We start from the raw sequence: 19,431 nt of genomic DNA, 5'->3' as shown, positions 1-19,431 counted from the left end.
CACACACACACACACACACACACACACACACACACACACACACACACACACACACACACACACACACACACACACACACACACACACACACACACACACACACACACACACACACACACACACTTTGTATTGTATTATTGTATTGTATGAGAGAGGTTCCAGGTTGAATTGAGGCAAATATTTGTAATGTTCAGAGGTTGTTGTGTTTAATATTCATGAGAGTATTTGTCATTGTTGAAATGATAATAAACAAATATTTGCATAAAGCATATTTATCTACTCATATGTTGATAAGAGTATTAAAAACTTGAAACATATCCCTCTAAGGTACATTTAGAACAGATAAAAAATGTGCGATTAATTTGCGATTAACTATGGACAATTATCATTAATCGTGATTAAATAATTTAATCGACTGACAGCCCTAAAAATAATACAATACTCTTAGTACAAACAGAATACAAGTGATTGGCTTGAAAACCATGCAACTTCCTCTGGAGTGCTTTAACTTTGAACTTGTTGTTGCGAAACAGAGACATAAGAAAAAAGCCCTGCACCCTGAATATGACTGAAATAAGTATCTTCATGTGAAACATCCACATAAACAATGTACCAGAGAATACATTTTGATAGTAGATTATACAGTAATGCTTCTGTAAATATAGGTATTATGCACACACAACACTTAGATTAATGAGCATAGCAGTCAGCAACAACAACCAAAATATGAGTGACCTAAAATAAATACATTATATACAGAGCCGGCCCGACCCATTAAGCGACATAAGCGGCCGCTTAGGGCCCCGCAGCCACTAGGGGCCCCCTAGCAAAAAAAATGAAAAAAATGATAATAATCTCAGTACACCGTCGCCGTGATAAGTATGTTTAATTAATTTTGTTAATATGCCTAGATTGCCTACTCTCAAAGTCATGTATTATATTATTGAGTCAATCATATAATACATTCACCGTGCTTTACCTGAACCTCATCATGACACTAGAGAGGACGGCAGAATTATAATTTCCCGTGTTCAGTGAATGCAACAGAGGCAAGGCACCAGACCAACCAGAGAGTTGAATGGAAATAAACATCTGTCTTATTGGCTGACAGGTACCTATCCTGTGAGCTGTGACAATGTTTAAAATAAACTGTCAGTCGGACTCAGAGTTTTTGAAGATGGACATAAGAACATATTTTCTTAAAAAAGACGACAATTCTCAAGTGGTGACTCACACAACAACCCCAGAGCCACCACTTGAGCCAGGTAAACAAGGTATGTAAATGTCAGTAAACTTCCAAGTTATGCGAACATGTAAGCAAAGCATAAATTACAGCTACGTTGACGTTACTTTGAATCGCGGGGGTAAGCTAAACCGTTAGCAAGTAGCTATAGCTAGCCAGATATATTAAATAACACTTTGTCATACAATCTAAATGTAATGTTTTTAAGCGTTACCTGGTGATTTCAAAGAAAGCTCCCTGGAAAATGTTGACTTACTGTTCGACATGAAGCTAGAAGCTACCTTACAGTACACAGTTGATACTGAGTCCTGTCAGTTAAAGTGTTTCATACTTAGCTAAGCATCAACCTAGCAATGAAATATATGGATGTTATTTGACAGTATTTCTGAGAAAAGGTCAGCTGAAATGGTGGCATGCCACTGTTTTACGTGTCGACAGCATGTTTGAACGTATTTGCAGCAGTAAATGTGGCTGTTTGGCCACTGACGTTGCCATAACAACACCTGAATTTAAATGTGCAGCCTCTTTTTGTGACAGATTTTTACATGAAATTATAATTCTTCTGAATGATATTCCTATTGACAGCTAGTTTCTGTGTGAACATTATGAGATGGACAGCCAGAGAGAATAAATGAAAAACAGTTGTGAAACTATATGACAAAACAAGAATACAGTTTAAAAGGGGAGTGATTTGTAAAATATAAGGAAAATAAAATCTGTTTACAGTTCTGTTTCATATGGATGTTGAGAGATGTATCCATAGATCTCTTAATTTTGCTTTCAAAGTGCACCAGATTAATGCTTTTGACTTCAATATTTTAAAAAAAAATCTTCCTGGGGGAGCATGCCCCCGGACCCCCCTAGCGGAGATGAGGACCCCCCCTAGAGGATGTTAGGTCCACGGTGTTTACATGCTTATTTATACAATATGTGTGCTCATGCTAACATCATAAGACAAAAGTTGGTTCCGTGTTGTGTGTAGTGAGAATGCGCTAGAGTAAGGGGGGCCCCCCAAGCCAAAGCTCGCTTAGGGCCCCCAAAAGTCTAGGGCCGGCCCTGATTATAGATCTCATCATAATCAGAGACTGAACCTGGGCTGGCGATAAATGGTCAAATGTGGTTTAAGCAACATGGACAGTGTTACATTTCGATGATGTAAATGAATAAATTCGGCCTACCGATCAGCAGAGCCACACACAGCAGAACGGCCATCAGAGCTCCGGTGCTGAGACCCGCAGGCAGGAAGACGGCCTCGGCGGAGCAGGCGAGCAGCGAGCCCCCCGCCCCGCAGGAACACACTCTGATGGTGAGGGTGGAGGTGCTGCTCTGGGCAGGGTACCCGCTGTCCTCCACCACCACAGGAAGAACATAAACCTCCTGCAGCCGCCGCTGGAAGCCCGAGCGTCGAGTCACGATGCCAGCCGTGTTGTCTGGAAACCAACAGACGGGAATATACATTTAGTTTTACTGTCACACCAGATCTGACGAACTCTGGAAGAGAACACCAGGAGATGCTTAATGGGTGGAAGCAGGGAGAGGCATACACGTGCCTTGATCCCTGCCGAGTCGAGTCACAACTGTTAATTTGTGTCAGTGCTAGAAACACTTTTTTGGAGCAATGCGCTCATGGTATAGATGTAATTTGGTTGTGTGTGTAGACGGTGGAAGCAGGGAGAGGCATATACGTGCCTTGATCCCTGCCGACAGGTGTCAGTGCCAGCAACACTTTTTAGGAGCAATGCGCTCATGGTATAGATGTGGCGCATACATCTTAGTTCCTACTCTTTTCCCTCACCCTATCCTAAGGGAGTGCATGTACGTAGACACGTTGTGCCTCTCCACCCAACCCTGTCTCCTAAAAATCACGTTCCCACAGAACTAAACTGCATTCTCAATTACGTTTAGCTAGAAACTTATTTTCTCCCACGTTACGTTAGTTATGAACGTATCTTAAATACGTTTATTTTCTACATATCTTTGCCATTTATTGTCTTGCTTATAATAATGATAATAGTCATTTATAAATATCATTTTAGAGCACACATTTGAAATCGACAATCGGGCTCGATATATGGTTAAATTAAAATCAGTAGGCGAGGCTGTAATTTCGCCAGTTGTTACTCTCATGAGCGAGGCAGAAAATAATAGTTTTAACATGCGAAAAAGCTGCTGTGTCGTTTATAGCACCTCAAACATTAAAACAAATCCAGAGTTACGTGTTTCTGTTCTTCCTCTAAGAACAAAGGACAGTAACAGAAGATCTCTGTGCCTTCAGGCTTGATCGCCGTTCAAATGACAGCGTTTCCCCAAAAGTGGGCGGGGCTGTAAAGTGACGTAGATTTTACTCTCATCTATTATTCAAAACCATTCTATTTATTGTAACGTAAATTACATGCCAGTGTTTTATCTTTTTATTTATTTGTTTTTATTTTAAATCATATAATGTCGGACTTTTTTTGCCGTCTGTGAGGAAAATAAATGGGGCTTAGAGCCTCAAAATACTGAAATCTGTATTTTTTTAAATCTTTTTTTCCTTCTAATTTGTTATTCTTTTCTAAATAACACACTTTTATTTACTCAACAATAACACACAATTATCCATGTTTTAGCACCGGAAACAGACGGGACATTTCGAGCGATACACACCACAAACCCACTGAACTGATTACCCAAGATCCTCAGCTTGAAGCTCGTTGATTGGATGTTTTAGCCGCAATGCACACTGGGATGTGGAGTTAATGCGATATGATATCCGAAAAAAAATTCAGAGTTTAGGATGGCCGAAGACACTACACTACCCATAATCCCCAGCTATCGTTTGGGACTACAGTCCAGCAGCATAGCTGTGGGTGGGCCCGGGTGGGCCTGGGCCCACCCACATGCACGTCTGGCCCACCCACAGCCAATCAGCGCTTCATAGCGCAGAGCCGGGAAGCCCAGAAGGAAGTGCCACAAACTGCAGTTCATCTAGTGGTCGACAGGGGATGGATGCAAAAAGGAGCAATTCCCATAGACCCCCATGTTAAAATGCCCAACTTTACAGCAGAAATAAACATGTTTCTAGCCTGGATCCAATAAAACTTATTCTGGATATAGTTAGATTCCACCTTCATGACAATGGAATAGGGAGTGCATTTTTTTACCGTGAGTTTTTATAGTAAGTAAAGTAACTTTTGCAGTGAGTGAATGAAAGTATTATTTCTTCTTGAGGTCTGCAGTTTAGCGTGTACACATTTGCTGAATATGAAAACACTCAGTGTGTGCCCACCGTGCGACTGTCAAGGATAAACAACCTGTGCCCCCGATATATGTTGTATGTATTATTGCTACACAAACATTACATTGCAGTTTAAGTGTCGCCAACTCCGTTTAAGAGATCTCTCTCCCGTCTGTGTGCGAGGGGGCGGGGCAGTTTACACACACGCAGCTGCTACATGCAGCAACACACACACACGGAGGAGATGGCAGAGAGAACGCGCTCCGAGGTGTGGTTAAACTATAGCCGTGTCGATGTGGACAATACTCGTTACCAAAAGTGGAATAAGCGTTTAGTATGTAAGGGCGGTAACACGAGCAATTTGTCTAAACATTTAGCAAAAGTGCTCCACATCCAGACGGAGAAATGCACCGGGTTCGACTGTCTTTCTAGTAGCTCTGTAGCCCCATCCACGAGTAACGTTTCCACGTCAGGTATGTTATGTATGCTAGCAGCAACACACCGAGTTAATCACATTATACAAACATGGGTTAATGATTAGAGGTAACTCTAAGTTATTTATTTAGTTAAAGTTTCAGCTATTCTGTTAACAATTCTGTCATCACATTATTTAATACGATTTGTTAAAACGTTGTTGTTTCTTTTGATGTGAAATATTATGTATTTAATTTAAATAAAAAGCAATGTTAGTTTTGTTCACAATTTGTTTATTGTTCTATCGTTTTTGTTTCACCCAATAGATGGGCCCTATGGGAGGAGCATCCTACACAACCCCTCCCCGTTGTTCTTACATGTATCCTGTTGTGTGCTTTGTCCGGTCTCTTTTCCTCCTGCCGCCAAGATAGTAAGATCTCCCAGCACTGGGAACAGAGCAGGGGTGCCCCTTTAAAGTGTATTGTTGTTGTTTACCATTAAAGCAGATTATTGTTTAACCTTTATCCTGGTGCTTTGAATTCCTTCTTTTATAATTGTACTAGCTCATCAAAGGACACGCGGAGCCGAGGTGGGTTTCAGACCACTCATTGCTCCAACAGGGTGCGGGAAGGGGGGTGCTGAGGGCGCTGCAGCACCCCCTAGTGGCAGGCAGGGGGTGCGGAGCTCCCCTGTCTGAATTATTATTTGATGGTTATTGCTGCTCCCGCTGTGCATAATCTGTGTAATATGTAGCCAATAAATTCCACATTGTTGGTAAAATAATATTTTGGCCAGCCCCGAATGTTTTTTCTGTAGCCCCGGACAATTCTACCTCCATAATATAATACATTAACCGTGCTTTACGTGAACCTCATCAAGACACTAGAGAGGACGACAGGACTGTAATTTCCCGTGTTCAGTGAATGCAACAGAGGCAAAACACCAGACCAATCGGAGAGTTGCATGGAAATAAAAGTGTGCTTGTGTCATTCAAGCTCGGTTCTGTGTGTGTGTGTGGGCGGAAATAGCGCATTTAGTGTGTGTGAGAGAGGGAGAGAGAGAGAGGGACCGGTGCCAGCAGCAGGGACCGTGTTGTTAGCATCTGATTAGCTAGCTGCACTAACGGACATACGGAGCTGTTTGTTCCACAACAAGCTGGAGGAGGACTCTCCTCTCAGACTGAGAGACTCAGGTGAGCTAAAGGACTCTCTGAGTGTTTAGATAGTTAACTTTAGTCTAAGTTATCTCAGTGGGTCTCAACGGTTTGGTCACAAATTATTCAAAAGATTATTTCCGCGGCACACCTTCATATGATCATTATTGTTATAAAAAAAATAAGAGAATAAAGGAAAAACAGTTATGAAATACTATATGGCAGTAAAACAAGAATACAGTTTGAAAGGGGAGTGATTTGTAAAATATCCATAAAGAAAAAGAACATCTGCTTACAGTTGTGTTTCATCTGGGTGTTGAGAGATGTATCCATAGATCTCTTAATGTTGCTCTCAAAGTGCACCAGATTGATGCTTTTAACTTCAATATTGGGGTCCGGGGGAGCATCCCCCCGGACCCCCACTCGTAAAAAATAGCACTTTACCCCTGCCTATATGCCGTGAGCTGATTATCGAGCCTTCATTGTAACAGTCGCGGGTGTACTGTGTGTTTGTGTGTGGGGAGTGCTTTTGTGCGTGCTCTATAGTGCCCGTAATAGTGTTCATTGGAGTCCAGCACCTCAGCACCCCCACTCAAAATACCTTCCCGCGCCTCTGGACTCAGCAGTTTATTTTTCGTTGGCTCAACAGGCGGATCACCTCAAGTACGCCCTAGAGTACATTTTTTATACTTGATTGGCAGCCTCATCCAGATGGGCTAAAGAGGCTGCTTTGAAGGAGGCACGCCAGGAGGTTGCTCGCAAGCCCTGGCTCAGGAGCTTGTTGCCTGAGTGGCTTAACACTTTTACAAGCAGCCCTGACAGCGTGTCTCGAGCCTCTGACCCTTTCTTGGGGTCTGGCCTGGCGTTTGGAGGTCCACGGAGCCTCCAAAGGACCTCTAAAAAACGCAAGGTCAGGAAGCCAGCTCGTACTTCTGTTCCGTGCCCAGCTGCCATGGTCCCTGCTCCAGGACCAGCCCATACAGTGTTAGAAATTAAAATCAATGTTTGATAGCATAAAGTAGCTTAAACATACCGTCACTTTAAATGCTATTTTATTCTGGAAAAAAACGGAAGTTCTCAATACCAAGCTTTTATTCTGAAAATCCTTCATCTCCGGTTAGCATTTAGCATGTGGCTAATATATCATTTCCTATAGATGTGAATTTAGCAGCGAAATTACATGGAGTGATGCACACCGAAACCTACTGATTTAACACTACAACTAATTGAACCAAGAGATTATTATTGCTGAATATTAAATGAAGGTACAGTTTATTTGAATACGTTATTGTTTACAGACGTGGGTAGCATGTGACAACATCCGGAACTACCGGAAACCAAAATGCTGTGAAGTATTTCCTGTATTTTTTAGAGTGTTGATTTTAGCGTTTGAAATGTATTTAGATGAAAAGTCATTAAAGAGATTAGGAGGAGAAGAGGCGTGTCTAGTTATACAATGAATGTCAAATGTCGAAATCCTCAGTTTAACGCAATATCGGACACAGAAGAACGAGGGGGAAGTCTCCTATGTCACCACAGCCCCTAGAGAGGAGGAGCAAACAGCCAGCAAGCGGGAAGGACGAATGCTTGTGAGCTCTTCTGCACGGCCACCACAGGGAGAGGAAGCTGCAGCCTTTCTCTCCTGACTGAACAATATCCTGTTTGTAACATTACCGCGCCATATTTTTAATTAAAGTAACCATTTGAACCTTCTCAGAGACTCCATTTAGTCTCCTTTTAAAGCTTCTCTCCTGGACGCGAGAATAACGAACACAGCATAACAACAGCCATGGTTCCGACTCCAGTTCCAGCCATGGTTCCGGCTCAAGTACCGGGCCCAGCAGCCATGGTCCCGACTCCAGCTCCTTGTCACCTGTTGGCTCTCCGGCCGACGCCAGCTCCCCGTGTCCTGTCGGCGTACCGGCCGACTCCAGCACCTCGTCTCCTGTTGGCTCTCCGGCCGACGCCAGCTCCCCGTGTCCTGTCGGCGTACCGACCGACTCAATTCCCCTCTCAAGTCACCTCTCGAGTTCCCTCTCGAGTCCCCTCTCGATACTCCTCTCGAGTCACCTCTCGAGTCCCCTCTCGAGTTCCTTCTCGAGTTCCATCTCCAGTCCCCTCTCCAGTCCCCTCTCCAGTCCCTTCTCTAGTCCCTACTCAATGTCTTGTCCCGTTGGGGGTCCCGCCGACTACTCTTCTGCCGGGGGTCCTGCCAACCCTATGTCCTGTGCCATTGGAGGTCCCGCCGACTACTCTTCTGCCGGGGGTCCTGCCAACCCTATGTCCTGTTCCGTTGGGGGTCCCGCCGACGACTCTTCTGCCGGGGGTCCTGCCAACCCTATGTCCTGTCCTGGTTGGGGTCCCACTGACTCCAGCCCATGTTCCGTCCAGGGTCCCGTCTACGCCTGACCCGCCAGGGGTTCCACCAGCTCCTGCCCTTGTGCCCAGCTCCCTGAGTACCCCAGCCGCGGTCTTCGCCCTCGAGCCCGGCCCCCTGAGTGCCGCGGTCTTCACGCTCGAGCCCGGCCCCCTGACTTTCCCGGCCGCGGCCCTCACCCTCGGGTCCGGCCCCCTGAGTTCGCCCGCTGTGACCTTCGCCCCTTTATGAACTCTGCCTTGCCCCCGGGCCGTCCGCCCTCCACCCACCCTATTTGAAGTTTGGACTTTGTTAGTGTGTTATGGACGTCTGGGATCCGTCCCTTGAGGGGGGGTTCTGTCACGATTCTTATGTCATGTCACGGTTTTAGTTTTGTGTGTCTGGTAATGGGTTTTGTTTTGCTGTTCTTTTCGCCCTGTGTTTTCGTCCCTGTCGTTAGTTTCCCTGGTGTGTCTGATTGTGTTCACCTGTTGCCCTTGTGTTTCTCCTTCCCTGCCCAGCTGTTTCTCGTCTCGTGATTACCCCTCCCTGTATTTAGTCTCGTCTCTTATTGTGTTCGGTGTCGGTTCATTGTTTGTCTTTCCCTTCATGTCACGCTCCATGTTTGTCCTTGAAGTTTTGGTCCTGGATTATTTACTCGTGCTCCCCTGTTTTGGTAATGCTAAGTTTGTCTCTTGTTTTCTTTTGTCATCGGCTTTTTTTGTAAATCTAAATTTGTAAAAGCTTGCTTTTTGTTATTACTGCATTTGGGCCCTACCTTTTCCACGCACCCTGACAGTTATCTGATGACTTCTAAAGAAAAAAGCAAGAACACTCGGAATAAAGTATTTTTAAAAAAAAATGTTTTCGGATATCATATCTTATTAACACCATATCCCAGCGTGCATTGCGGCTAAAACATCCAATCAACGAGCTCCAAGCTGAGGATCATGGGTAATCAGTTCAGTGGGTTTGTGGTGTGTATCGCTCGAAATGTCCCGTCTGTTTCCGGTGACTTTATATACGGTTAAAAAGCCCATGATTATAGAAATAAACGAATAAATAAAAACATGGATAATTGTGTGTTATTGTTGAGTAAATAAAAGTGTGTTATTTAGAAAAGAATAACAAATTAGAAGGAAAAAAAGATTTAAAAAAATACAGATTTCAGTATTTTGAGGCTCTGAGCCCCATTTCTTTTCCTCACAGACGGCAAAAAAGTCCGACATTATACGATTTAAAATAAAAACAAATAAATAAAAAGATAAAACACTGGCATGTAATTTACGTTACAGTAAATAGAATGGTTTTGAATAATAGATGAGAGTGAAATCTACATAAATCGATCTGTTGTTCTGTTTGTCTGTCTTTTGTTTTGTTATGTTTGTCTTTGCACTATTACTTGTGAAGCGACCTTGGGTCCCCTGAAAGGCGCTATAGAAATCGAAGCTATTATTATTATTATTATTACATCACTTTACAGCCCCGTCCACTTTTGGGGAAACCAACGCTGTCATTTGAACGGCGATCAAGCCTGAAGCCACAGAGATCTTCTGTTACTGTCCTTTCTTCTTAGAGGAAATACAGAAATACGTAACTCTGGATTTGTTTTAATGTTCGAGGTGCAATAAACGACACAGCAGCTTTTTGGCATGTTAAAACTATTATTTTCTGCCTCGCTCATGAGAGTAACAGCTGGCGAAATTACAGCCTCGCCTACTGATTTGAATTTAACCATATATCGAGCCCGATTCTCGATTTGAAATGTGTGCTCTAAAATGATATTTATAAATGACTATTATCATTATTATAAGCAAGACAATAAATGGCAGATATGTAGAAAATAAACGTATTTAAGATACGTTCATAACGAACGTAACGTGGGAGAAAATATGTTTCTAGAAGATATGTAGAAAATAAACGTATTTGAGATACATTGATAACAAATGTAACGTGGGATAAAATACGTTTCTAGCTAAACGTAATTGAGAATGCAGTTTAGTTCTGTGGGAACGTAATTTTTAGGAGACAGGGTTGCTCCACCTCTGTTTCTTACTTCTTACTTGCTACCCCTTGTGTGTGTGTGTGTGTGTGTGTGTGTGTGTGTGTGTGTGTGTGTGTGTGTGTGTGTGTGTGTGTGTGTGTGTGTGTGTGTGTGTGTGTGTGTGTGTGTGTGTGTGTGTGTGTGTGTGTGTGTGTGTGTGTGTGTGTGTGTGTGTGTGTGTGTGTGTGTGTGTGTGTGTGTGTGTGTGTCAGAAAAGATACATGCTGCACCCCGCTGGACGGAGATGCAGCCTGACAAGGTAGAGACCATTAAGGCACCTTGTTCCTGTCACACACACAAACACGTACACACACACGCTCCAGTTACCATGGTGGCTGCAGGCTGGTGTGTCTCACTCTATCAGATGTGATGCTGACTGTATAAGTACAAACACACAAAAACACCAGAAATATAGCAGTGCCTGTTGGTGAGGTGTTGAAGGGCATCAGGAAATGTCAGCGCCAAAGCAACATAAACACATTCAGTGGGCATGGGGGAAACGTTAAAGATCACCAAGTGTTTTCATTTTGTTTCTGCAATAACATCTCTGGTACCATGACATTGAAAAAGCAGCACACGGAGGATATGAGCTGCCATTTCACAGAAAGATAACATTGAACAAAATGAATTCCATTAAATAAACTATACTGGGGAATTATACACTACAAAATGAACAAGGCCCAGGGGCCTCATTTATAACGCCTTGCGTAGGATTCATGTGGGAAGGTTGCTTACGTAGTACAAAGCAAAAAAATAGGTACAGACATTTTCCGATTCACAAAACATTGCGTACCGGCGAGAGAAGTGTGTACGGTACTTCCTACGCCTGTTTCCCTTTTATAAATCACAATCGACTCGAAATGCGGCGCACCTTTTGCGGGCTTCACGTAACGCCCATATTTGCCTATAAATAGTAAAAGAAACGCCCATTCATTCATTTTGACTGACTGCATGAAGAAGATCGCAGGAAATGACGACAGAACAGCCAGAGATGGGGACTCGAGTTTGTGACTCGGACTCGAGTCGCACTTAAGTCGCACACACAGAGACTTCAGACTTGACTTGGACTCCTGCTCAAAAGACTTCGGACTCGACTTGGACTCGTGTTTTGGGACTCGTGAACAATCATTGTGTTTTCTATTTTTGGCGTATTAAAGGTGGGTAGGTAAGTTTGAGAAACCGGCTCGAGATCGCTAGAATTTGAAAATACACAACCGGAGAAAATCTGCCACTTCCTCACAGAGCCCCTCCTCCAACACACACGAACGCGCACATGACCAATGAGGGCACGAGATAAGTTTGTGCCCAGATGGAAGGCTGACAGGCAGGTAGGCCATCCAGTTATTTTAGCCGGGCCGGCTATCGGGATGTTAAGAGCATTCCATGGAATATAACAAAAAGTGTATCTCGAGCCGGTTTCTCAAACTTACCTACCCCACCTTTAACATTAACATTAACATCATGGTAACACCATGGCGACCGGCGGCACACCTGCAGCTGTACCGCTTGTAATTAGGTTCAACTATAAAAACTTCGAACAAAACGCCGGCGGCACCAACAAAAGGAGCGCACACTGCAAAGTCTGCAATATTAAAATCAAGGATGCTGGTGCAACAACGTCAAATTTCATCAGGCAATTGAAAACTCACCCGGAGAGGTCAGTCACATTAACGCATATGGACGGTTAGCAAACATGTTTAGCTCAGCATCAGCTATGTAATGTTAACTTAGCTTGCTACTAGCTTTGTAACTGAATATTTGAAAAGATGAGTGAATGTTTGCTTGTCACACTTGTTTGCGTTGAGTGGCGTTGACATCCAACTCTTGACATGACATAAAAAAGGTCGGTAACGTTAATCATTACGTTCCGCTGCCACCATCTACTGGCTAACGTTAAACGTAGAAAAATACATAGTTACATACATAAATACATCTGTCGGTTTATAGGCAGGTTAAAGGTTTATTGTTGACCACGTAACGTTAATGTTACAGGTTTATCAGGTTACCATTACACTGGGTTTGAGTGAGAGGATATAGGAATATGTTTATTTATAGTAGACTTAAAAGATGTAATTAGAGACCCAGTGTAATTAAAAATACGGTTGCAGAGATCAAATTTGAACATTTTTGTCCACTGGCCAAATGGCTAGCCTAGTGAATGTTGAAATGTTACCAGCCACTCAATAGATTGCCATTGTTATTTTTGGCTGGTGCGTGCAACATACAGTACCAGCCACTTGCATGATTTACCAGCATTTGGCTGGTAAATGGTGTTAATGGTAGATATCTCTTTTGGAACAGGTCATGTTTTAATATCACCAGTTCAGTATATTTCAGATACAGTAAATGCTTTGAATTTCTTAGATATAGCTGTGTAGTATTCTTAACAGACTGGATAGCAGCAGACAATAGAAGGCTTATTACAACCAGAAGAGACATGAGACTTTTATTTTTTAGAGACTTGAGACTTGACTTGGACTCGTGACCAAAGACTTGAGACTTGACTTGGACTTGCAAAAAAAAGACTTGTGAACATCTCTGAGAACAGCTAAAAAAGACATCTCACACCGTGCAAGATTTTGGTTATTTTGGGGAGGTCGAGATAAATCATATTGTTTGGTGGATGCAGTTTGAACCAGAGTAGCAGCATGGAGGTCGGATCGTCACCAAAATAAATAAATAAGTGGTTCGAAAAAGGTTCATGACAAAAAAAAAACACATAGCCTAAGCTTCCTCAGGCAGTGTGTTTGTACCGGGGACACCCCCATGATGAGAAACTGTAAGAAAGGATCGGGGAATCCCTCCGGAGTGGAGTCATGGATCTGAATGATTTGCTTGTATTTGGTGGTTTGTGTTCCAGCTGTCGATCAGCAACTATATATCCACAATCCACCAGTTAAAGGAAATACAACTAATGTGTTGTGTTATATTAGCTGTACAATTGACCACATATGGTGTTCTTAGTTTCCATACCTCCTGTGTTTTACGAGCGACTTATCAAGTCTTGGCAAACGGCATAAAACACGATTAAACGTGATAGTATATAAAACCATGCTCGCAAGGCCGCACCTCCCTACAGGCCAATCACGCAGGCTGCATGGGGCCCCGCCTTGCGCAGGGGGCCCCGCCCAGAGGGCCTCAGCTGCTGTGCCTCTGCTCAGTTCTCCGTGCACCCCCTGCGAGAGTGAGCGTGAGAGGTGACAAGGGGGGCGTCTGTAACCCGACACTGTTGCAATGAATCGACATCTGACCAATCACGGCCTTGATACGGCCACTAGTGCAGGTGAAGAGATGTCGGTGAAAAGACAGTTTCAGTCCCGCGCAAGCAAGAGGGGAAAAAAAAAAAACATGAAGAAACTAGAGCATCACTCGAAGGTGGGTTATTGTATGAGTCAAATGTACAACTTGCGAATGTTGTATAAGTCAAATTGCCAATTGCCATATTAAAACATCAGCTGCAATTCACGACATGAAGAAGGCAGTCTCTGCATAGTATAGGCCAGGGGTATTCAACAAAAATTCAACGAGGTCCAATTAGAGAAAATCTCCCCATGCAAAGGTCCGGAACATCAAAATGTCTAACTTGCTTTATGAATTAGTGTGATATTGAATTAGCCTGTAGCTTTATCAACGTCTGCATGTAATCAACAACTGACTGCCAATCAAATAAAGAAAGTACAATTCATAAACAACTATTTATTGTCAATTAACATTGAACTATACAGATATACAGTAAATACTGTGGATATGTGTAATGTTCCTCTCGGGCTGCATTTAATAAATAAAATAGAGAAAATAAATAAAATAGCTTTTGAAAATGTGTGCATCTTAAAAGTGCTTAATTTTAGATAAATAAAATAAAGTGTAGCAGCAGCTTGAGTTTCCCTTTTTCTTTGTTAACCGTTTCACATCATAACAGTTTCAGACGATTATAGAACAATATCAGTCTTTACACATCATAACAATTGAACAGTTTTAAAGTTTCTCTTTCTTTCCCTCTTATATTGCAGTCCATCACTCGCTTTTTTTTAATTCAGTACGAGAATTGAGCTCCATCTTGTCCTGCCAGGAGTTTAGATCTGAGCTGAAATGGTGTCAGGGCCATTCTCATACACACATGCAGGTGCTCATTGGTTAGCCTCGGTTAGCCTGCGCTGGAACCATATTTAGTTTTCATTTTGATCCTGGTCGACTGTCTGATCATATTGGGCTCTGAGACTGATTATTTTTTGTGACCTCAGTTCTGACTTGAGAGGGAATGTTTGGTCAAACACTTTGTGTTTTGTCTCATAGTAGCGTTTTGGCGCTTTTAATGAGCGCCACGGTCTCTGAACAAATGAGACACACTGGTTCTGTGCTCCCAGTGGGCAGGATGAACATGAATGAGTCCACTCAGGGTTAAAAGCTCTGTTCTCACTGTCCACTTTCCTCTTCTTGGAGAGCGCCATGTGTAATTATTTGTCTCTCCCTGTCTGCCGCTAACACGCTAACATTTGTCTCTCCCTGTATCGCTAATTATTCTCTTCACTCACTTTCCTCACCGCTTCTCTCTGCCGCGCTTTCATCTCTTCTTCTGTGTTTCTCTCCCTGTATCGCTCACTCGTCTCTTCTTCTGTGTTTCTCTCCCTGTATCGCTCACTCGTCTCTTTCGCCCCCTGTCGGCGGCGTTTAAAATAGAATCACCCCGTCAACATTGAAATCCCCTATTAATGTATTGATTATAGGTCCGGGTCCGTATAGGTCGGCGTCCGGATCCGGACCGCGGTCCGCCTGTTGCCGACCCCTGGTATAGGCTAATGGAGATGCAGTTATTTCCAGCATTCTTTATTTACCATTCATTTAGTGGGAATGCTGTTAACAGCATTCCAACTATCTGTTATTCTACGCACGAAAAGTTTATTATTATTTAGTATTTTGCCGCGCTTCTCCTCCCGCATTGAACATCGCAGAAACTCCGTTCAAACATCAAAACGTTCAGCTCGGTCGGGAATCGATGGCTATTACTTTTCTCATCTCACAATGTCGCTTGGGGCCCCAAGTTAGCCAGGGGCGGCCCTGCATGCTCGTATCGTATACAACCTATAGAAATGCAAAACGGCGTCAGTTTAGACGTAATTCTGTCCTCCTGCTTACCGCATCATTTATGAGAAAACATTTCATAACATTAACACAACATATTCGAGGTGGTTTTAAATAAAATGTCCGTATTTATTTATTTCTCCAAGTTATGTCTCAAACAGGCGTTTGTTAAATCATTTTAAGATTGACTTTAATCAATGTTTGAAAATGAATTCTTCTTATATGATAAATGAGGTAACATTCTATTTATGGTATTATTTCCACATATTTCTCTCCATTCTTCCTTCTGCCAACGGTGTCGCAGTTTCTCGTCTCTCCCGTTTTTGTGCTTAGTGCGTACGCATGGGTCAGAGTTTGCATGGAGGACCGCACATTTTCCCGTCAAGTTTGTTTTTTATAAAATCGCAAACATTGCGTAGAAACTGGCGTACGCCATTTTTTGAGCATATATCCCTTTTATAAATGAGGCCCCAGGACCGCCTTGAAACTGGAAATCTCATTTATTGAATGCACAGGGTCAGAGAGTAATGGATTACTTGTAACTGGATTACGTTATCAGGATACAAAAAAAAGGATACAGTTACATAAAAAAAAGACGTTATCACATTACTGGTAACTTAAAAAAAAAAAAAAAGGGATTACTAACGAGATTGCATTGTTACAATACATTATTTTAAAAATATCGATCTATTATAGGTGAAACTTAAGAGACCACTGCAGCATTATCAGTTTCTCTGGTTGTTCTATTTATAGGTATGTGTTTCAGTAAAATTCATTTTAATTTAATTCTGTTCTATAAACTAGTGATTTCTCTGTGCTGGAATTCAACAGACACTGGAATGGAATGGCTGCCATACATGTAGAGATTGAGATTTGAGAACAATTTGGAGTGATCTAAATGTTTTCAAATATAATATAAATCTATAATTACACTGAACAAAAATATAAATGCAACACGTGAGATGAACTCAAAGATCTAAAACATTTTCTATATACACAAAATAACCATTTCTCTCAAATATTGTTCACAAATCTGAAAAAATCTGTGATAGTGAGCACTTCTCCTTTGCCGAGATAATCCATCCCACCTCACAGGTGTGGCCTATCAAAATGCTGATTAGACAGCATGATTATTGCACAGGTGTGCCTTAGGCTGGCCACAATAAAAGGCCACTCTGAAACGTGCAGTTTTGCTTTATTGGGGGGGTCTGAAAACCAGTCAGTATCTGGTGTGACCACCATTTGCCTCACGCAGTGCAACACATCTCCTTCGCATAGAGTTTATCAGGTTGTTGATTGTGGCCTGTGGAATGTTGGTCCACTCCTCTTCAATGGCTGTGCGAAGTTGCTGGATATTGGCAGGAACTGGAACACGTTGTCGTATACACCGATCCAGAGCATCCCAAACATGCTCAATGGGTGACATGTCCGGTGAGTATGCTGGCCATGCAAGAACTGGGATGTTTTCAGCCTCCAGGAATTGTGTACAGATCTTTGCAACATGGGGCCGTGCATTATCATGCTGCAACATGAGGTGATGGTCGTGGATGAATGGCACAACAATGGGCCTCAGGATCTCGTCACGGTATCTCTGTGCATTCACAATGCCATCAATAAAATGCACCTGTGTTCGTCGTCCATAACATACGCCTGCCCATACCATAACCCCACCACCACCATGGGCCACTCGATTCACAACATTGACATCAGAAAACCGCTCACCCACACAACGCCACACACGCTGTCTGCCATCTGCCCTGAACAGTGAAAACCGGGATTCATCCGTGAAGAGAACACCTCTCCAACGTGCCAGACGCCATCGAATGTGAGCATTTGCCCACTCAAGTCGGTTACGACCACGAACAGGAGTCAGGTCGAGACCCCGATGAGGACGACGAGCATGCAGATGAGCTTCCCTGAGACGGTTTCTGACAGTTTGTGCAGAAATTCTTTGGTTATGCAAACCGATTGTTGCAGCAGCTGTCCGTGTGGCTGGTCTCAGACGATCTTGGAGGTGAACATGCTGGATGTGGAGGTCCTGGGCTGGTGTGGTTACACGTGGTCTGCGGTTGTGAGGCCGGTTGGATGTACTGCCAAATTCTCTGAAACGCCTTTGGAGACGGCTTATGGTAGAGAAATGAACATTCAATTCACGGACAACAGCTCTGGTGGACATTCCTGCTGTCAGCATGCCAATTGCACACTCCCTCAAAACTTGCGACATCTGTGGCATTGTGCTGTGTGATAAAACTGAACATTTTAGAGTGGCCTTTTATTGTGGCCAGCCTAAGGCACACCTGTGCAATAATCATGCTGTCTAATCAGCATCTTGATATGCCACACCTGTGAGGTGGGATGGATTATCTCGGCAAAGGAGAAGTGCTCACTATCACAGATTTTTTCAGATTTGTGAACAATATTTGAGAGAAATGGTTATTTTTAGAAAATGTTTTAGATCTTTGAGTTCATCTCATGAAAAATGGGAGCAAAAACAAAAGTGTTGCATTTATATTTTTGTTCAGTGTAACATTGGCGACAAGTATAAACCATACTACTCGGCAGGCCTAATTTTTTTACACACATTTTTGATACTGAGGTGATCCAAAAGTAACTTTAAGTATTCAGGTTACATTACTTATAAATAGTAATACATACATTAGGTCACCGGTAATACTAGTAATTGTAATAGTAACTAGTAAAGCACCCAGATATTGTTCTAAACTGTATTAAAGTAAACAGGTATTATCTTGAACTATATTGAAGTGAACATGTATTATTTGGGACTGTTTAAAGTAATCCTATATATCTAAACCTTCTTACTTACACTCCATGACCCAGAGACCCTGACACACACACATACACCTCCTGTCTCCATGCAGCACACACACATAAACTCCTTAACCCAGATATCAGCAACACACACACATACGCCTCTGCTTATCAGCATGCACACACACACACATACACTTTCCCTCACTAACACACACACATGTTCTTTTTCCAAGGTTCTTTCTGGGGCGAATAATCCCAAGCACCAATATATCTGTGTACAATGTTCAATACCAATATATCTGTGTACAATGTTTGATTGTTTTAAAAGAATAGTTTGTGTGAAACCTTCCCTGGGAAATTAAAGGAGTTGGGTCCGGTGGAAGATAAGAAGTGGCTCTCCACCTCAAAATATATCCATATATATACTGTAGTGTAGTCATGCAAAATGCCCCCTGTTTCTGACTGGCTGGTCCCGATACCTGTATCGCACAGCAGTAGAACTGGGAGTCCGGAGTACTCTGTATACTTGTATTGGTGTTTTTTACCATTAAAATCAGATTATTGTTATAACTTTTATGCCGGTGTGTTGAACTCCCTCTTTTATCAATCTGACCAGGCTCATCTAAAGGACGGCGCGGAGCAGAGGTGGGCTTTAAGCCACCACTATTGTGTTTGCTCCTACACTAGTAATTGTAACGGATTACATTTTTAAGGTAACTCTACCAACCCTGGTGAATGCTGACTTGTAATGTAAAGTGCTTAACAGAGTGATATATATGACTATTTAACATTAATCCCCTTCTTACTTACTTCCAAAGTCCCGCACGGTGAAGTTCCTGTTGCGCAGCTCTTTGGGGGCCTTGAAGAAGAACCTCTGTCCCACGGGGGGGCGGTCTCTGTCCAGGGCGCTCAGCGTCTGGATCACCTGCTCACACACAACATGCTGCATCACACTCAGTGTACAGGGGCATGGTGTCAAGTTTTCATATAGAATTCAGCAGAGATGGCAAAAGTACTGACTAAACTTCTTTACTCAAGTAAAAGTAAAGAAGTATGGGCTTCGAAATGTACTTAAGTAAAAAGTACCCATAACTACCAAATGTTTTAAAGAGTAACTGACCTCACTTTATATTAATCAAATGCTGAACAACGG

At 42.8% G+C, this 19,431-nt stretch overlaps 1 protein-coding gene across 1 annotated transcript in view; it reads right to left on the bottom strand.

Moving 5' to 3' along the window:
• LOC117545638 (cadherin-12-like) overlaps nt 1-19,431 on the bottom strand; it is an 82,775-nt gene that overhangs the window by 43,203 nt on the left and 20,141 nt on the right. Inside the window, exons 7-8 of the mRNA XM_034215490.1 lie at nt 19,089-19,203; nt 2,422-2,673 (exon numbers count right to left, since the gene is read on the bottom strand). Coding sequence (XP_034071381.1) covers nt 2,422-2,673; nt 19,089-19,203 — 367 coding nt within the window. The remainder of the gene's footprint in view (nt 1-2,421; nt 2,674-19,088; nt 19,204-19,431) is intronic.

Source organism: Gymnodraco acuticeps, unplaced genomic scaffold (genome assembly GCF_902827175.1).
Source record: "Gymnodraco acuticeps unplaced genomic scaffold, fGymAcu1.1, whole genome shotgun sequence".
Taxonomy (NCBI): Eukaryota; Metazoa; Chordata; class Actinopteri; order Perciformes; family Bathydraconidae; genus Gymnodraco; species Gymnodraco acuticeps.
Note: the sequence above shows the minus strand (reverse complement) of the source record. Positions and strands in the feature narration are given on the sequence as shown.